General features: G+C 38.7%; 1 protein-coding gene across 2 annotated transcripts in view; it reads left to right on the top strand.

Annotated features, from left to right (window-relative positions):
* Window positions 1-762: 762 nt before the first annotated feature.
* ptpdc1 (protein tyrosine phosphatase domain containing 1) overlaps window positions 763-20,408 on the top strand; it is a 25,484-nt gene continuing 5,838 nt past the window's right edge. Inside the window, exons 1-11 of one of the 2 annotated variants that reach the window (XM_022245547.2) lie at window positions 763-867; window positions 5,649-5,952; window positions 7,207-7,287; window positions 13,773-13,888; window positions 14,492-14,592; window positions 15,130-15,245; window positions 16,015-16,104; window positions 16,511-16,610; window positions 18,291-18,959; window positions 19,101-19,130; window positions 19,414-19,515. In XM_022245547.2, the coding sequence (XP_022101239.2) occupies window positions 5,663-5,952; window positions 7,207-7,287; window positions 13,773-13,888; window positions 14,492-14,592; window positions 15,130-15,245; window positions 16,015-16,104; window positions 16,511-16,610; window positions 18,291-18,959; window positions 19,101-19,130; window positions 19,414-19,515 (1,695 nt within the window). In that variant the 5' untranslated portion in view covers window positions 763-867; window positions 5,649-5,662. Of the gene's footprint in view, window positions 914-5,648; window positions 5,953-7,206; window positions 7,288-13,772; window positions 13,889-14,491; window positions 14,593-15,129; window positions 15,246-16,014; window positions 16,105-16,510; window positions 16,611-18,290; window positions 18,960-19,100; window positions 19,131-19,413; window positions 19,516-20,408 lie in introns of both variants that reach the window. The other variant, XM_022245545.2, reaches the window with a different exon arrangement.

Genomic DNA, 20,408 nt, shown 5'->3' with positions numbered 1-20,408 from the left:
GCCTTTTTTAGGATTAGGTAATAGGATGGACAATTGACAGAGCTGAGGTCAATATTAACGATAAGGGTCCATGGAGAGGAGGTAGTCGGAAATCATTCATTCCCTCCCCGCGGCCTCCCTTCACGCACAGCCATCATCATTCACCACATTAGACATTACGAAAGCCCTGTAGTGTAATTGAGTATGTATTTTTTTTTTAAAAAGTCACATATTGTTTTTCAAGTTCGTTTTATAAAGTTCGTTTTCTCAGCATTCGTTTTTACTAAATATATTTTTTCGAAGTTCGTTTATAAGAAAAATTTGTTCCCCAAAGTTCGTTTGAACCATGTTTGAACAATAATATCTTCTCCAGTTGGTTCTTACGGGATCTTTTGTTAGAAACATTGTTCTATGTCTTTATTTATTTAAAGAATTCCTTTTTTATAAGATTCATTTTTTCAAGTTTGTTTTAACTTTTTATGAGATACATATTTTTTTCATTTTTAAGTATCAAGAGATAAGCTTTGAAGGTTTTCGTAGTGAAGGTATCAAGTTAGTTATAAGGTTTGTGGTAGTACCATGCAAGGATATCTCTTTCTGAGTGTGCTTGGTTCTGAAAATGCTTAGAAAGATAATTATATCCTCACAAAAAGTAAGCGTGCCACCGCAAAACTCTGGATTTCAAGAGTTGTATAATTATTTTCAAGTTCACACCCCACACCGGTCACCACGCCCGATTATTAGTGTTAGCGCGCCCTCAAGCGTTGCAGTATGTACGTTGCTTTGCAACAGTACATACAAAAATGTCGGCCTGCATGTACGCTGTACTTCGTACGGGAATGAATCCCACGCCAACCTGAAGCTGAATAATGATTCTCCATGAATAACGCAAGGCTAGTCCTAGCATATCTTTACTACATCTGTCAGATTAGTGGTAAGATGCGATATTAATTAAGCTGTTTCAATGTCCTGTAAGGAAAGAATGTTAACTTGCATCCTGACTTCAAGCGCGGTATGTCCAGGGATGGAAGAAAAAAGACTGAAAACATATTGCCTTATTGCTGATACTGCATGGATGATTTTGGTAGAAAGGCATTGTGAGAAGGAAAAGGGGGCAATGTTTGCTCCTTTTTCCTTCCCATAATGCCTTTCTACCATTGTCCAAAATCACTCATGCAGTAGCGGTATCACAATCACTACCAGCAATAAGGGTTAAGCCTGTGAGTTTGTCGTCCGCGGCTGAAGAGAATTTTCTGTTAAACGTTACAGTTCTAACGTTATTATGTAGTGTAAAGTGGAAGGGAAAGAATTCCATATACAGACACCACTAACTCCTGTTCCTATTTCCAACGATTGTTAGTTTTTCATGTGTTTTGCCCCTCCAAAATTAAGAATTCCTACTTAATAGGCCTAGACCTACAGTAAAGGTTTTCTCCTTTTGTTAATTTTAAATTGACTCAAACACATCATAAACCTTTTTGACGTTCACAGTGTATTATGGGTTTTGACAAGCAATGCATTTTACACACAACCCTATTGAAGAAGTGTACCTGCAAAATGTTAATCTGTTTCTATTTTGTTTCATACTCCAAGGCAAGCCTTCTGTTGACAGTGTTGCATTATTGATTTGGGATAAAAGGAAAATTTGGGGAACCGCTTCCAACAACACAAGTTTTTGTCATTGGTTGTGCATTGACCATGGAGGAAGGTGTTCCTTCCTCCTCCATGCTTTGACTAAGATCATGAATATTAATGCTTTAGTATTGTCCAATCAAAATCACAACTTGTAGCTCATTCATCCCACATTGACTAGGCATGTTTATTTTCAGCCTGTAGAGTGACTGGTTCACTAAAAAATACAATTAAAGGTCATTTCTTCTTCTTACATACATGTGCATTTGAAAAATTATTTGTTAATTTGAAAATCTTCCTTGTATAATACTGCATGCCTATTTCAGGTGATAAGCAGATACATGTAGGTGATCCACTGATAATATTCAGATAACTCAATATTATGCAGACTCCATAAAGACTAATGAAAGCCATGTTTGATTCAATATTTCGTTCTTTATTCAGAACATCTTCAGGAATGAATTCCTGAAGATGTTCTGAATAAAGATGATGAATTTCTGAATAAAGATAATGAATTCCTGAAGATGTTCTGAATAAAGAACGAAATATTGAATCAAACATGGCTTTCATTAGTCTTTATGGAGTCTGCATAATATTAAGCAGATACATTCTGAAGGAAAGTGTAAATTGATTTCTGACTGGTTCGCTTCTCCCCCCATAGGTGCATTGCGAACATCAAAAAACGTATATTACAGAGTTTTGCTTTTTTCTGATTAATATCTCAACAACCTTCTGGTACTGTATGTTGGCGAAGAATTAGACTGAGATTTTTCACAGTAAGAATTTCTAAGATCAACAGAAAGTTTTTGTGCATTTAATCCCGTTAATGTGTGCTCTCGGGGGGGGGGGGAACTTGAGAACCACATGCCTGTTCTATTTGGAATAGAGCAATCATGTGGTATTGTATTAGTGTAATGGGGGGCTGTTCAGCAGAAAGCAATGTGTGACTGGATGTAAATATACACTTTAAACATTTAACCTGTTATGTAGAGTGTTTTATACTGGGCAGAATTTGCACGATTGCTCGATCTTGCTGTACAATCTGTTTTTAATTCCTCCTTCAGACCAGTGCCTGTTCTGTGCAATTCGTGGGCGTGGAAGATTGTTTCAAAAAAGAAAGTGAAGTTGGAGATTTTTTACCAGATCAACTGATAGCACAATGTTACCATGCTATCATGCTGATTCCTGATATGGAGGAAGGGTAACAGTACAAGATGCAAGGGTTGGCCGTGCACATAAAATGTAGTTTTCCAAGAGACCTTGAGTGTAGAAATTATGATAGGAAATTAAGAAAACTAATTGTGAGTGCATGAAAGAGATAATTATTAAACTAGACAAACTGAAAATGTCAAACTACATGTAGGCCTATAAAATGAGTTAACAACATAATCATTGCAGACATACATGTACAGGTGTACATGTACATGTACATGTGTGATTAAAGTAAAAATGTAACATGACAAAAAAGTGTATGAACATGCTGTTAAGAACAAACAGATTTAAGGGCGACATAAAGATATCAATTTAAGAATATATCCAAAAAAATGATAACGATGAACAAAGAAATTATTGATCCCGCTCCAGTCAATTTCTTTGTTGATCTTTATTATCATTTTTATCATTCATATTTTTATCATTCCCTACATAATTTGTTTCAAAATTCGAAATGCAAAGTAAAATTTTGAAAATCAGAAATTCAGAGGATTAAACTAGTAAACATGAGCACAAGTGTATTGGGGATATAAAAGAACTAGAGTTTAACTAGTATGTAATTAAAATGCTAAACAAAGCGCTTTCAAAACATCAATTTTAAGTTATTCAAGGCAGTAGCTCCAGTCACCAAAGGACTGTGCTTTCATTAAGCACTCTGAATTGCATCCTTTGTTGCATGGATTATTGCTAGAGCATAGATCATGAGATGCACTACATGTACATTGTACTGATGTATGACGTGGAAGATGCAGCAATTTTGTACAAATGTATGCAAAACTGATAGGGTCAAGAAAGGACAGAGCAGAAAGTTGCAGTGCACTGTCCCAGTGCTGCACCTAATGTTTTTGTTAAGAATTCTAATAATTACAAGAAAAGACTGATAATTAAAAACGTCAAAGAGAAGAACAGTTTGTTGGGCATAATGTGGTGCAGTGATTGCCTTGCCAAGGTACTTGAACCTTTCCACGTGGCTACCTGTATTTTCTGCTAAAGGATCATTTGCTGCTGTGTTGTACATGTACATGTAGACCACACCATTTGTTCTATCTGTATGGAGCAGATAGATGATCAACTTCACTAGCAGAAGGAATACAGCCCACTCTAAGTACATGAACTCACTTGTGTTCAGTGATGGAGTGACTTTACCATGTGGGAAATAGAAATACATGGACCGTTTTTCAATACTCAACTTCGGCTCTGTCTCAGGCTTCAACTGTTTTTTTTACTACCTGACTTTGAAGCTGTAAGTGCACTAATTAGTCTAATAGTGCCACAAAACATCAAATAAGATGCAAGAGAGCAAAGACTTATAGTAATCCAATTTGATTTAAACGCTTCAGGCCCACAATCAGGGATTGGTTTCGGGAACGAAGCCTAAGACGGATTCGAAGTTGAGTATTGGTAAAGGGCCATGTACACTCCCAAGTTGTAGTTCATATACCTTCCTTTAAAAAAGGAAGTAGGGAGGGGAGGGGTGAAAATTGGAGGGTCCCAAATCTTAGATGTACGTATACTCGCCCCTTTCCATTAAATTTCTGCACACAGGCCTGAAGGCCCCATCAATGAAATCTTTACACTTACATGTAGTTTTGGTGATTTTGCAAAGAAAAGATTTGTAAAATACATGTAGTTCTAATTCCCATTGCATGACATTTGAAATACATGTAGGTGTCTACGTAAGTGGAATTTGTTTCATATGAAATGAGCGGCACGTTAAGGATACCGGTTGCATACATTTAGTGTACATGTAAATATATTTAAGAACATTGACCTTTTTGTACCACATTCAAATTAAAATACACATTTTCTTTCATTTGCAATTCCTGATTTTCCCCAAATTTCCTATGAAAGTTTTTTGGGTCACATCAGAGAGATACATGTATGTTGGGTAAGGAAACAGGAAGCACAACCATTAGTTTAGAATTTTTCTTAAGATGAAATTCATACAGTAGTTACCATTTCTACATGTATACAATGTGTACCAGTATTTATTTGTTTCAGTTGTGCCATAAAGTATTGCAAGTTCCATTCATTGTGCGTGACTGTAGAGAAAAATAAACCTGCATAAACTTTGGATTTGACTTAAGCACATCATCCTCTTGGCAACTTTGTTGCCATAGCAACCACTTGACTTCATCAACTGTAATACATCTGAGTGATGCCAAGGGACGGTCCTTGTAATACATGCCTCACTTCCCTTGCTTCATTTAAACCACACAGTTGGTATTTGAACTCAACTCTGTTGCTGTGGAAACTGCATTACAGTAGCAGATCAGCTTAGGATACAGTTTTAACACGTTCAGATGTGTATCTTGTGAGTTTGTACATACGGTAGCACCAGACATCGATCATTTTCTACACTAGCACACATGGAATCTCTGTGAACAGAACATGCTGTACATGTACATGTGTTTGGACATGGACTTTATTGTACTTTTCTCTCCACTTTTGTCTCATTTTAATGAATATTTTCTGAATGTACATGTATCTTTGCTAGCTGTAAACTTTCACTGCTTAAATGTAGAGCAGTTATAGACCGTGCTGCAGGATTTCCACTTACATGTTCATGTACACTATACAAGCTGTAAGTAAATTTTACTGATCAACGTGCACTTGTAATTCAGTTTGTTACTAATATGTTCTTCATGGTATCAGCAAGAGCTGTCATCAGAAAATTATGCATGTAGCATTGACATGAAATTTGGTCTACTGTGATGCATTTTTTTCTCCAACGAGTGTAAAAATGGATTTGTTATTCTGTTTCTTGTCTTCAGAAATTCTATTGAGAAATTCAATGTTATTCTATTTCTTGTCCTTGGTTTCAGAAACCATGATGTGAATGATTGATCATCAAACCACACCAGACAACCTGGCCTGCCACCCGACTGACTCTCCTGACCAGCCCAGCATGAAGTCCTCCCAGAATGACCACCAGAATCCCTCAGGCACCCACATCAGCTCCATCCAGCGGCCCACAGCCAAGTACAACCGCTTTTCCAACAAGGTGCGGCAGATCACACCAGGTCCCTGGCAGTGTGCCATGTTTTGCGGAGGCAAGAACTGCAAGTACGACAACCCCGCCAAATGGTCAGAGAGTGAGATGGCACTGAAAGGCTTGTATTCATCCTGGTAAGTTGTTCAAAATAAGAAACTTCCAGTTTAGTGAGGTCCTGAAAACCTGATGCAAGCATAACCATTATGTTCAGTTATTTCTCTCAACTTTAGTGAGAAGGATCATTATGATGGTGTCCTGTTTCCCTCTATCTTGTTTTGACCATTTTCCAGATTTTGTTCCCAACCCACCATCTTCGTCTGACAAAGATCTGTTGTTTTTTATCCCCACTCATCCCAAAGAATGCCATTCTGTCTGTCCTTCTTTCCCCAAAGATTTTGCCTGTCTGTTGGTAATTTATTTACTTCTGATGAAGACCTTGTGTTTCATCTCCCTGTAAAAAGGTTTCTCTCCTATCAGGCAAAGGTAAAGATTTAGTTGTTATTGGATGGATGGAAAAATTTACACGGTGGTTGGTTACTGACCACTTTATGATTTTTTCATTGTGTGCAGTCGGTGGAAAAGTTGACATCGACCATGCATTCAAAATTGAACATTACACTACAATGTTAAATGTCCAATATGTTCATAAGTGTGCAGGACATAAGAATAACTACTGATTTCATCAGTGCCAAGAGTATCGCGCAGTTTGTTCGCTGGTTTTATTTGTACATGTATGTCTATCTCTACATACACGTACATGTGTGCATGTAGCAGCTACTACATCTAAATTCCTGCTGTGCTGTGCAGCTGCTGTCAAAAATAGCAACTTTTTAATTTATATTGCACGTTGGGGTAAGAAATGGCTTAAATTAGACTTTTTCTTTAAAAAGCCAGATGAACAAAGAATTGACGCAGGCAGCTGCCAGTCTATTTTTTTTTTCAAAACATGAGTTCATTTTAATACTTTCCAATTTTAGTTAAGTTATGAAAAATAAGGAGGCAGAGAATGTTATTTTTGAAAAACCATGTCTACAAGTGCTTTGATGTCATTTGTAGCCAGCAGCAAACCAGAAATTCAGAGCTTTGCAGGGGAAGTTTTATATTCCAGACAAGCTTTTTTTCACAACTAAACCTATCATCATTGTAAGGTTACAGGTGCATGTACATGTAAATGATGTGCTTAATATTCTCTTTTGTGATACTTTGTCAAAGTCAGTTTGTAAATTTCCCAACTTACTCTATAATGAAACCCAAAATGTGAAACTTGATTGTGGAAGTAATGTAACTGACCCCCTCACAGCATAATCCAATATTGCCAAACCACCGGTAGGAGCCTGGAGTTTGTGCCCTATTATTGAGGTTTTTTTCATGTTATCTCTCATTTCCAGGGTTGGAGAAAATATCTTGGCTATTGCAAGGCCGTCATCAGAAGCTATTGAAAAATACAGGATAGTGGAGCAGTTTAAGCAGTAAGTCTTTCATAAATAAAATGAAACAATGATTTAGGGCTTTCAATTGAATACAAGTGTACATGTAGGCCCACAACCTTATGATTATGTTTAGTTGTTTTAATATTAAGGGAATAACTATTTGCTTAGCCGGTCTTTAACGTTCATTGAAAACTGGCTCAGGAGAATGGACGCGACTGATGCCCGAGCTGCAGGCAAGGGCATTATTATTTTAAGACAAGCACATATTTATTCCCATTCATAAATACCATTTCAGTCAGAGTCAAAAGAAGTCAATATGCGATAAATTTCCATTTTGTTCAAGAATTTTACTTTTTGTTTTCTGGAATTGCCTCATCCGTTTAATAATAATGATAATGATTTCTTTAAAGTGCCTTCCATAGAAACCAATCTCAGGGCACTGTACATTTGAATAATAACATCAAGAATATTAAACATTAAAAAATGAAAACTTATTACAGACTCTTAAGACTGAACAAAGTTACCGATACTTTAAAAGATGCTAACAAAATTTACCAGATTAAAAATATTACAAAAGTAATAGACTACCGGACGTTTCAACTAAGCCCTATACACATTACTAAAAATATATGTTTTAAGAGAAGATTTAAAAACATCCCAGGAAGTAACAGCCCTAACAGGAAGTGGAAGATTATTCCAAAACCTGGGAGCACAGGGCCCAATTTCATGGTGCTGCTTACTGCTGAATTCTGCACTTACGATCTCCAGTCTGCCCTAACAGCACTAGTAAAAAATTCTGCACTAATCTTTTAAGCACAGAATCCTCAGTTACAGGATGTACGCATGCACACAAACCAAAATTCCTTGCTAAGCCATGAAATATGTTTGCTGTAAGCACAGAATATTCTGCTATGGTAAGTGCCGATTTTTCGCTTGCAGTAAGCAACGCCATGAAATTGGGCCCAGGTCTGAAATTCCCCCTACAAAAATGTCCCATGAGGGTATCCCATGGGAAAATTTCCCATGGGATTACATGGTGAATTGGCCACCATGTACATGTAGCATGGGATTTTTACCCATGGCATTTTGCCCATGCATATTTCATGAACCCCATGTAATCTCCCAAAATATTCCCATGGTGATTTAATTGTCACATCCCATGGTGATTTTCCCACACATCCAATGGTGATTTACCCATGCGTCCCATGGTGATTTACCGTTGTGTCCCATGGTGATTTTCCCATGCATCCCATGGTGGTTGCCCCATTTGTCCCATCATTGCCCCATTTGTCCCATGGTGGTTGCCCCATTTTTCCCATGTCGATTGTCCCATGCATCCCATGGTGATTTTCCCATGCATCCCATGGTGATTTTCCCATGCATCCCATGGTGGTTGCCCCATTTGTCCCATGGTGATAGTCCCATGCATCCCATGGTGATTGTCCCATGCATCCCATGGTGATTGTCCCATGCATCCCATGGTGATTGTCCCATGCATCCCATGGTGATTGTCCCATGCATCCCATGGTGATTTTCCCATTTGTCCCATGGTGGTTGCCCCATTTGTCCCATGGTGATTGTCCCATGCATCCCATGGTGATTTTCCCATTTGTCCCATGGTGGTTGCCCCATTTGTCCCATGGTGATTGTCCCATGCATCCCATGGTGGTTGCCCCATTTGTCCCATGGTGGTTGCCCCATTTGTCCCATGGTGATTGTCCCATGCATCCCATGGTGATTGTCCCATGCATCCCATGGTGATTGTCCCATGCATCCCATGGTGATTTTCCCATTTGTCCCATGGTGGTTGCCCCATTTGTCCCATGGTGGTTGTCCCATTTGTCCCATGGCGATTGTCCCATGCATCCCATGGTGATTTTCCCATGCGCCCTATGGTGATTTTCCCATGTCGATTGTCCCTTGCATCCCATGGTGATTGTTCCATGTCAATTGTTCCTTGTGTCCCATGGTGATTTACCCATGCCTCCCATGGTGAGTGTCCTATGCATCTCATGGTGATGGGCAAATTTGCAGTCATCAAATCAACATTAGTGTGTACTGTAGTTCATGCCAATGCTGCATTTTAATGGCAGCAGATAATATGGTTTACAATACAACAAAGCCTCTAAGTGTACCTGCGTAGATGCCATATCAACAGTGTTCTCTTGATGATTGCAAAAATTTGAATAGTAATTGTGTGGCGTTTCCATGGTGTCCACATACAAATCACATTGTATTCCCATGTAATGTATACTGTAAAAACCCCATGGTGTTCCCATGCTGATCATAAAAGCCCCATGGTGTTCCCTTGCTGATCATAAAAGCCCCATGGTGTTCCCATGCTGATCGTAAAAGCCCCATGGTGTTCCCTTGCTGATCATAAAAACCCCATGGTGTTCCCATGCTGATCATAAAAGCCCCATGGTGTTCCCTTGCTGATCATAAAAGCCCCATGGTGTTCCCATGCTGATCATAAAAGCCCCATGGTGTTCCCTTGCTGATCATAAAAGCCCCATGGTGTTCCCTTGCTGATCATAAAAGCCCCATGGTATTCCCATGCTGATCATAAAAGCCCCATGGTGTTCCCTTGCTGATCATAAAAACCCCATGGTGTTTCCATGCTGATTATAAAAACCCCATGGTGTTCCCATGCTCATCATAAAAGTCTCATGGTGTTCCCATGGTATCCACAAAATGTCCCATGGTGATCACTTCAACCAACATTATTTTTTTGCCAGTCCCATGGTGTACACATGGGGTCCCATGGGCAGCCCATAGAATTCCCATGGGATCTGCATGGGACATTTTAGTAAGGGGCCCCATCACTGTATTACTGTACTTATTAAAAATACCTGCAATAAGCTAGACTTGAATCCAGTCAGACTTACGTTGCTCTTCCCCAGTCAGCCTTCACTAGCCTATACACAGTACATGGTCATCGCACCTGAGCTGTCGCATACCGGTAACTCTTATATAAGGCGCCCTCGTTTGAATAGCCTTTATTGTACAACGTGTGTCATACATGATCTGTAGTTATTCATAATTGGATACGAACAACATGATCTTGCCTAATGTATTTGGAATTTCCACCAATCAATAGTATTCAGACCCATAGAATCGTTCATTACTATGCAGGTATGAACGATGTAAAAACAAGTCTGGAAATTTGATTGGCTGCTACTACTTTTGGTAGATGAGCCCATTCGCTGTGTACAAACAGTTGGCAGATTCGTCAAGTCAGGATTTCTGAACTCACATAAGTGGACACAAGAGGGCGGGAAGCAAGTAACTCTGCGCAGCCTCCATATCCAAAGCATAAATACAGACAATACCACCGTGACAGAGGATCCTGACTTGGTCAAGTCTAGCAATGGCTTGTACAAGGTCAAATTACCTGTGCCTTAGGCATTTGAACAAAGGCAACGTCCATATGGTATATTCCTTGTGCAAGTAGTCGAGCAGAATCTCCTTAGTTATATAGACTTGACACGGGTTGTGATGAGTTCTGTGTGCAATAGCGCACACAGACTCTTGACCTGTAGCGATGGATTAAACTGTCTCATATCCAGGTGCCCGTGTGTTTTTACGCAGCGGGCATTGTCAAATTACAGTGGGCATTATCAAATGCTAATACACGGTCACAATTGCATTGTTGAATGGGGAAACTGCCCAAGGTACCAGAATTTATGAATGATTCATTATTTCATTGTCCATTATGGTTGCGAATGATAAGTGACTGATTTGTTCGAAAACTCCCAGTTTAGACATCAAAGCATTGAGCATGTGCATGTATTTTAAGCTGCCTGTACACATGTGCTTATAGCTTTGTATTCTTGCTTATTTGGAATTAAATATGCATAATTCCATAACTGCATGATAACAATGAATAATAGAAGTGATGCCAGGTGCAGTGTCACTACCATGTGATTCCCTGTAGCCTGCCCTGTGCTCTGATCATCAGAAATGAAGTGAACCAGAAATCATTTTAGGATAAATTTATTTGAAATTTAATGTATATAAATCAACTTTCAGTACACATATACTTTCTTTATGAAGGAGTTTTGGAATTACTAAAGTTTTGGTTATTAAAACTGAAATTATGGGGTATGAAAACGGGCCGGATACGATAATGAGAGACCAGGGAATTTTGTGCCGCCCAAGCATCTCAACCGTCATCAAGAAAGGACCTTGTGTAATTTCCACAAAAAAAAAAAGTTTAAAAACCTACAGGTGCAGATTTCAATTCTGTACAATGCTCAGTTAATTCTGAAATTGTGCACAAGTAATATTTTGTATTTTGTGCACAAGCAACAGTTGAGGTACATATGTCCTTTCTTGCTTTTGACAAGTATAGGACCACATCCACAAGTGCATACTGTATGGATACAAGGTCAAAACAGATAATAGGATGCTAGAATTCCATCCCATTACTCAAAGTACATGTATAATGGTCACCTTCACCATCAATTGAAAGAGTTGAAGGTACACCTACATTCAACATTGCTGTGGCAATTGGGTTCATTTGCTTGTACATGTACATGTATACTGGAGAGAGGCATCCTGGTCATTTTTCACAGGCTGTAGCAAATAACAATACTTACCGATGTGGTGACATGCAAACCTGCAGCAGTATATTCTCATGTTTGTCTAAATGTACGTGTACTGTACAAACCAGGAGTCAGGTTGGCATCACCTCTGTGACTGAGGTTCGAATCCAACGGAGGTCTGCATGTGGACTGGGTTTCAGTCCCTGCCGGATTCCATGGGTTTCCCTGGAATATTGATTCGGGGTTTTCCTCCCACCTTTAAAATATAGTATTTCTTAATTGTCACTTCATCCTATAATTGGTGCTGAGTGCGCTGTTGGATGAAGAGAAAGAATAAATAAATAATATGGAATGATCAAAATTTGATGCTAAAATATGTTGTTTGTCAAGATACACTAGATTGCACTAGAGGGATAGTGTATGGTATATTGTGATATAATGTATATATTGAAATAGACGCCATCTCATTTCACAAATTGTAAAAACCTTTAGTGAGCTTTACTGCACAAAAAATGCACTCCTGCGCAGTAGAAAGGGCAATCAGTTTTCCCATCAGATAATCAAAGGATCAGTGGTGCTTCTGTAAGTTGGTTTCATCCAATCTACAAATTATCATTTTTGGCTTGAAAATAAACCCTCTACTATGGACTGATGTCTTGACAAACATCCTACACCAATTGTAATGTGAACAATACATTACCAGCTCTCTAAGCTCCAGTTTCTGTTGCACTGTCCTTTGTCTTGTGTATGAAACCTATAAAATGAGAGGAAGTCAAATATGAAAAATTGATCCAGAGAAGAGAAATTGCAGTAGTCTATGAGACACCATACGATTTTGAGTTCTGACCCTCCCCCCTCTCCACAATGGAGACAAGAGCAAAAATATCAGTATTTGAATTTATCTTGCACCCCAGACTTGAATACAGCATTATTCCCAGTCCTGGAGATTTGTTTGCTTCCCAGAAAGGAAGTCCAAAAGCCGGACAAGATTTTGAAAAGAACAACAAACCAGGTTTCATTTTTTTTCACCAAAAAATGTAACCCCACACTTTGTATTAGTTAGATATTACTGATTTAAGAAAATGTCACATTGTGTTACCAGTGTCAGATGAGTTGCAGAGGGGCGAGCGCTGCAAAAACAAGACCTAAACATTGAGTCCTGCTTGCTACAGTTCTTGCATTACTGCTCTGCCAAACTTTCTTGTACTTATTGCTCGTCCAGTATAAAGAGTACATATTTCATTTCAGTAGCTGTATGAAACAAGCTGATAGTTGAGAAAGTCAAAGGTTAATTTATTTGTATATCTGAGATCATTTCTCGTATACCAACTATTTTTGGAATCCAACCAGTGATGTAGTCGAGTACTTTTTGAGAACCAAGTTCTCTACCAAATATTTAACTAGTTAGGAGGGAACAAAGCTGAAGTACATGGGCATTTGATGATACATGCATAACGGTAAGATTACAAATCAACATAATGACTTGAGACCATCACTGTTTGATTAAAATTAACTTTTTAGGACAAAAGTACTCAGAAAGTACTCGGTCGAGTACTTTCCGAGTACTTTTCTCCTTAAAACTTAAATTTTACACAACTGGGAGTGTCTGAAGTCTAACATCTTTTTTGTAATCTTACCTTTGCACATTTACCATCAAATGCCTGTGCACTCTGGCTTTATTCCCTCTTACCCAGTTCAGTATTTTGAGGAGAACGTTGGTATTCGGAAAGTACATGTACTCGACTACAACACTGAATCCAACCTGTTCCTTCGTAGACTAACATGTCAAAGATGAATCACTGTGGAATGGCCATTGTGAATTTACAGTGTCAAAGTCCACAGTACACCTGTAACATTGCGAAAAAGAACAGAGGGTCGAGATACCAAAGGTTCATTTTCATCACTCAAGACATTTGCTATATTTGTAATAATAAATGTCATGCTTCCTTCTCCTTTGATTCTGGTGTTCTCTATTAGGCATGGCATCAATTCCATTGTTAATCTACAACGCCCTGGTGAGCATTCCAGCTGTGGCAATCCACTCCAAAGCAGTGGCTTCTCATATTTACCTGAACAGTTTATGGATAATAACAGTAAGTTGCACTGATTGATCAGGGGCAGACAGATTTGTTTCATATCATCTCAGTTGTGTTGATGTGTGCCCTTAGCCATTCTCTAACAAGCACGTTTGGTCATTGACAAATTTCACTCATTTGAGCATTTCCATGTGCATGAAGAGTCTTAAAAAGTCTGTTGACTGTCTGCGATTTCTGTAGAATGGGACAAATTTGGTATCTCTTAATAACATTTAGAGCCTGATCTTAGTTTGAAGCTTGTAGATTTCATTCTTAATGACAAATGGAATAAAGATTTATTGGATTAACTAATCAACAGTTTATTAGCTGATATCGCCAATTAATGAATGTTACAAAGATTATTGCTCTACAGTTGTAAGTTGTTGATGTTCTTTTCATTGAAAATCAATAAATTTCAACAGCATTTTGTATCATTTGGACGTTACAACCTCATAGGGTATAAATCTGTGCTAAGACAACACCCAAAGAAAAATTCATGTCAATGATTGAAAAGCTTTATTTTAATATGTATTGTTTGTGGCCAACAAAAATGATAACTGCTCTTTCAATGCATTACATGTACATGTAGTTTGCCATTGATTTTCTTTATTGCTTCCTCAGTCTTTTTCTACAACTTTGGTTGGGATGACTATGGTATACGATCACTGCCTTCCATTTTGGACATGGTGAAGGTCATGTCCTTTGCACTCAAGGAAGGCAAGGTAAGCTGCAGTTGTCCAGTCATTTTCATTTTGCAGTTGTTGTGTTAACAAAAAGGATACACTTTTCCTGAGATGCACTTTAGCCTTTCTGTGTCACAAAAAAATAATCTGATTGAACCCCCCCCTCACTTTGAGACAAGTACAGAATAAGTAGTGTGTTCAGCTTGGTTGTCAGTTGTTCTGTCATCCCCCAATTTTTCCCTGAAAATCTCTCATATGGATTAAGTCAAAAACGTTTGACTATGCAGCTACAGCTTTCCAATTTTCTTTAGTTTAATGCACAAAAATATTATAATTTAAATACTACGTGTAGATCTCTTTCTTCTCCTCTGCATTTCACTAGCCTTCCTTTGGAAAGCTTTCATGATGTGTTTTGGAGATATCACTTTGGATAATTAAAGTGATTAGAAATAAATGTGATAAAACCACTTTGAAATCTTTAGAGGATACTTTCAAGTTGTTGACACGTTGACGATACTTGTGTGTGTTGACGCTAAATAGCACGACCAATGAATAATGCTTGTGCTACTTTTGCAGGTTGCGGTGCATTGTCATGCTGGTTTGGGACGGACAGGGGTATTGATAGCATGCTATCTCATCTATGAACAGAGAATGGAAGGAGACAATGCCATTCAGTTTGTGCGTGAAAAGAGGTGAGTTATACCTACATTACTCAGGTGTTTGCCTAGATTGTTCAGTCTTGTAGGAGATGTGCATTGGCTTGCATAGGTTGTCCCTAATGGTAACAATGGAAACAAAGATTGTTGTGCGATCCCATGACATGAAGTACATGATATCAAACAATACAGCAGAATATCTTTAACATAAAGACTTCAAATGCGACTGGGCTCAGCAGGTGACTTGCTGGTTAGTGGTTTCATTGATCAATAAGTCTATGGGAAGCATATGAATAAGTCATCTGCTGTCAGCTGCCAAGGTAATGGTTAAATTCAGATATCACTTTATGGTTTCCTGTGCTTTTGCAACGGATGTTTCAGCCTTGTGTAGAACCAATACCACAGTACTCTATAGTGTCTTGATTTTCCCAACAAGTGACCTTGTACTCAATGAGATAAAGTACACTTTATAAGTAGACTTTGATGTTGTAATAGTTAAACATGCAGTGGTATATCAGCCAAAGCACTGTTTTACTTGCAAATAAATTCTTTCTTTTATTGTGAAGTTGATTTTCAATCTACTCTGTTGTCTTGCAGGTTTTTCCAAACTTTGCCGAAGGCAGGTTAAATAATGACATCCTTAATCAGATTATCAACTCAGTGTTAATTTTAAGTTGAAACTCACCACAAGTGCTTTTATTTGCTTTCCACCTTCCAGCCAACTTACAATTATTTGCTCATGTTGTCTTTTCATGTATTTGTAAGTATACAAATTCAGACTTGCTGCCTTTGTTTTATGTTCCAGGAAAGGTGCAATACAGACTCCAGGCCAGATTGAATGTTGCCAACAGTTTGCCAAGTTCCTCATTCCATTCAGAGTGATTTTCTCATCCTGGTGAGCCTTCTCTCCAAGACTCTTCCTTCTCCAGCCATGTTTTTGGTTTAAGTGTGCCTTCTGTGTGATTATGACTTTTCTGTCTAAAAGAAAAACACACACAAAACAGCTTTGCAACTTTGTGGTGTGAATAACTGTCAAATACCCTTATCAACCATCTGTGTTCAGCATGGAGTATACATTTGCTCTAATGAAAGGAAAACTTGCCACTGTAAAATGTCCTGCCCATGGACACAGTTTGTCAACAAAGCTGTGTTGTGTCTGTGGTTTGTTGGTGACACTTCTTCTGAGGTCTAAAACATGAACTACAGGTTTAACCAATCTAGTTCAAGGTGTTGCTGACGCAGTTGTGTGAGTGGTGTTTCTGACTTCTTTTTTTCCCCTTATTGCACCTTCCAATCTCCAGTGATCCTTGTGCATATCCCTTCACCCTTGATCAGTTTCTGATCAGGCAGAAACTGATGCTGCATGGCTATGAGGCTCGGGAATTGAAATATTTACCTAAGGTGAGATGAACGCATAAAGCTATTTATAAAAACTAGAGCGCTAACTTCTCATTCTCCGTGCGGAGAAAATTTGACGCCATCCTTGGCGCAGACATATTGAATCCATGTGCATGCTTGTAGAACATTCAAAATACATGTAAGATAGAATGAATATCGAATAATGGGGAAGTACTACATATGCGAATATCAGCGCATCTTTTGAATAAGGTGCACAGATACAGAGCAATAACAAAGTAATTAACATTCGTAGCTGATGACTTTTACAACAACTGTTTCCCAAACATTCAAGCAAAATTGTCTGAAGCATGTCTTTTGATTAGAGCTGAGTCAGTTCAAATAATTCACTATTCAAATATTGGACTTTCATTTCGATTGAATATCTAAATATTCGGTTGTACCAACCGGCAGATTGTCGATGAAGAAACCATTACACAAAATCAGTTGCAGTAACGCACACAATTGTACATTATCATCACTATAATAGCTTCTCATGTCTGGGAATATCTCTGGCCATGATTTAGCAAGATTTGAGAGACATTTTCTATTCATTTTTCACTTCATTCATTCGCATCTCATTTAAATCTGCTCGGAATAAGCCTCCATAGTGCAGTTTTTCTTATTCAAAACAAAAGAAAATTCTCCTTTCGTTTTTATGAATTTTGCGTTCAAAAATTCAAATTCAGTAAGTAATATTCAAATATTTGATACTCAATCGAATATCCAGATATTCAAATATTCGGCACAGCCCTATTTTTGTTGGCTATCTTTTGATGAATAAGTTCAGCTAAAGTTAAAATCATTCCTTTAATTAAGTCGCTCTTGAGCGGTGGCTGTCATGCACATCGGGTACTGATAAAATCCAATGAAAAAAATCACAGTAAAATTCATGTGCAGCGCATACATACACATGTTTTTGTTTTGGGAACACAGAGCTAAATGAAATGCTCATCTAAGGATTGTGCATTCAGCTTGTTTGCATATCGGCTTTGTTGACATATCGTTTTAGAACACAGACATCCAGCAGGCATCACTTTGTAGGAGTCTGCACTCCAGTTTTTATGTATAGCTCTATGGATGGACAGTACTATAACAGACTTAAATTAAGATTAAACGCTGTTCTGGATAATTTTCATTGCGTAATCTTGGAAATTTTGGATTACATGTACCCATGGATTCCACATATAAACACCCACAGAAATGAGAGGGATGTAACAGACATAAATAATGTAACAACTTCAATTCAGTAATGACACAAGAAATTCTTGAGAAGGCCTGTAACCGTTCTTCCTTGTCCATCTTAACGATAAGCAATATGCTCCATATGTGAACATGAGAGGTAGATTTCACCAAGTAACAATCTGACCTGGGAGAGCACTTCTCATACATGTGCTTGTTTGTGGACATGCAGAAAAGATAAACAACTAAACATAATGTTCTGAATCTTCAGCCTATTCGTGTGGGTGCTGTGCACGTGACAATTATAATATACCTGTGACCTCTATTTCTCACCAGTGAGGGTATGCTCTTGAAATCGAAACAAAAATGAAAGGAAGTAATCCACTCAGATGCTCATCATTTGACTTAGTTATTTTGTTGAGAAGTGTACAGAGTTAACCATCTCCCCTGAAATTTAACAAGACTGCATGTATAACGGGGCATTTTCATTTTCTCACTTCACAGATTGTGAGAGTTGTATGCAGCCAGTTGGCCCAACTTGCTTCCTGTACTTCTACTTCCCAGCCACAGCAAAGAAGAGAGAATATTGACATCTTGAGGAAGACAGCACCAGGAGCCTTTCCTAATCAGAGGGAGTTAGCAAACCCTGTGCAGTACTCACCTGAGAAGCGTCGTAGTGACTTTGGCTACAACAGTCTAGCCCAACCGAGCAAACTCCCTCCACTGAAGAAGAGGAGTTCTAGTGCGGAGGACCTGAGGCAGGATTCCGCTAGGTTTGGCAGCCAGGCTACTCTGAGAGTCCCCACTTGGCCTGATCAAACACCCCATCGGAGCCCTATGCTTGGCTTGCGGAGACATGTCACCGACGGCAGCGTGGCATCCAGCTCAGATGATGACCACAATGCTCACACAGAAACATCAGAACTTGCCCCATCACAGAACGCTAGATTTGTCAAGAGTCAGAGCAAAGCTCAGGCAGTATTGGAGATGGCACCCAGAAAATCTTCCAAGGGGAAGTTGGCATCCATTGTGAATCGGTCGGTGTCAATGCTAGCTGCGTTACGGATAGATGATCCACAAGATATGGATGATGTCCAGTTGGTCGGTACAGCTTTGTCATTTGATGCTGCATCATATAGTGTTGATCGTGATGATTTGAATCGAGTGTTGGCGGTAAGTTATTTCTTTCATCTCAAAAGTTTAAGATAAAAAGTCTAACTCTTGAATGAAAGAGAAATGTTCTCGTAATTGAAACTTGCTTGCATTTTGACGCTTTACTTTTTTGTGTTTTTCATCATTCTCTTTTCATTTCAGGGTCTGCATCTTCGAGTAGAGTCATTGCAGGTGAGCTCACAGAAAGCACTTGCTGTGTATAATTTTTAAAGCATCTTTTTTTTTCAAAGTATTCATCCCTGACTGTTGCCTGTTCACGTTTGAAGGTATTATAGGCAAAATTTGAAATTCATTTTAAACTTATTTATTGATGACAATATCCATTTGAAGAGGTTATTTCCAAACCACAAAAAAAACCATAAGGAAACTTTAACCATGTCTTGGAACCACGTGGTGTTTGCATGACTTTAAGATCAAAAGAAAACTTTAACATGTATTTTTCTTGGTTGCACAGCATAATTTGAATCGGAGCACCTCTGCCTGGGAGATTGTCTCAACCGAGGAGGACCCTTTTGTCTTGTCCATGCTGATGTGGTCCTGGCTTGAACACCTAGAGGTCAGTTTCCTTAAGTTCCTTTTTAATTGGGGCATATCAGATGTACAGTACAAGCCCAACACAAGACCATCACAAGCCCAACACAAGACCATCACTAGACCCCAGTTCCGAAATCAAGTCACAAGGTAGTCAAGTGAACTGTGGCAGAAGCTTTCCTTTGTCATTATTTCAAACTCTTTTGCCTGTGACTAGTCTCGTGAAAGGTCTTGTGATGGTTTGTCTACATCATGCATTGACAATAATCTAGGAATGCTTTTGTCACAGTTAATTTGAATTGCAAATAAACTTGAATTAAGACTTGACACAAAGCTGGATTACTCATGGTGGACTTAAGAGGACTTGTGAGTCTTGGTCATAGTATTGTCTTTGGGGATATTTGTTCAAGATATCCACAAGAATGAGAATTGAGTCAAATGTTCAAATGCTTAAACACTACTGTCAAATAGGCCTTAAGAACTGTTACCCTCAATAACTTGTAAAACATAGAACAACCAGCGCATTTTCTTTACTTTCAAGTGACATAAAGCTCCATGTAAAAATAATTGTGGCTTGGTGGATGGTGTAATTAACTAAGGTGAAATGTTGGTGGGGGTTACCTAGGGGTGTACTCTTTATTAGGGAGGGGTCACTGCAGGTATATATAGTGTGGCTTGTAAATACATGTAGGTTGTGTTCATTCCAAGATTTCAAATAGTGGAGGGGGAGGCAGACAGGACACAGAGAGCTGCTCAAGTCCCCCCCTTCCCCCGCAGTTACCCCACTTGGATACCTTCAATCCCACAAATTCCCCTAAACTTGGTTTAAACCCCGATGAGCAATTTTAATTGGAGAGGAAGGTTAAAGTGTATGTTGTGTGAACCAAACTTTGAGTATCTCCCAATCTTTTGCTTTTT

The sequence above is a fragment of the Acanthaster planci genome, linkage group LG04, assembly GCF_054643075.1.
Source record: "Acanthaster planci isolate LZ-2023a linkage group LG04, COTS_SCS, whole genome shotgun sequence".
NCBI classification, from domain to species: domain Eukaryota; kingdom Metazoa; phylum Echinodermata; class Asteroidea; order Valvatida; family Acanthasteridae; genus Acanthaster; species Acanthaster planci.
This window is presented reverse-complemented; position numbering and strand designations above follow the sequence as displayed.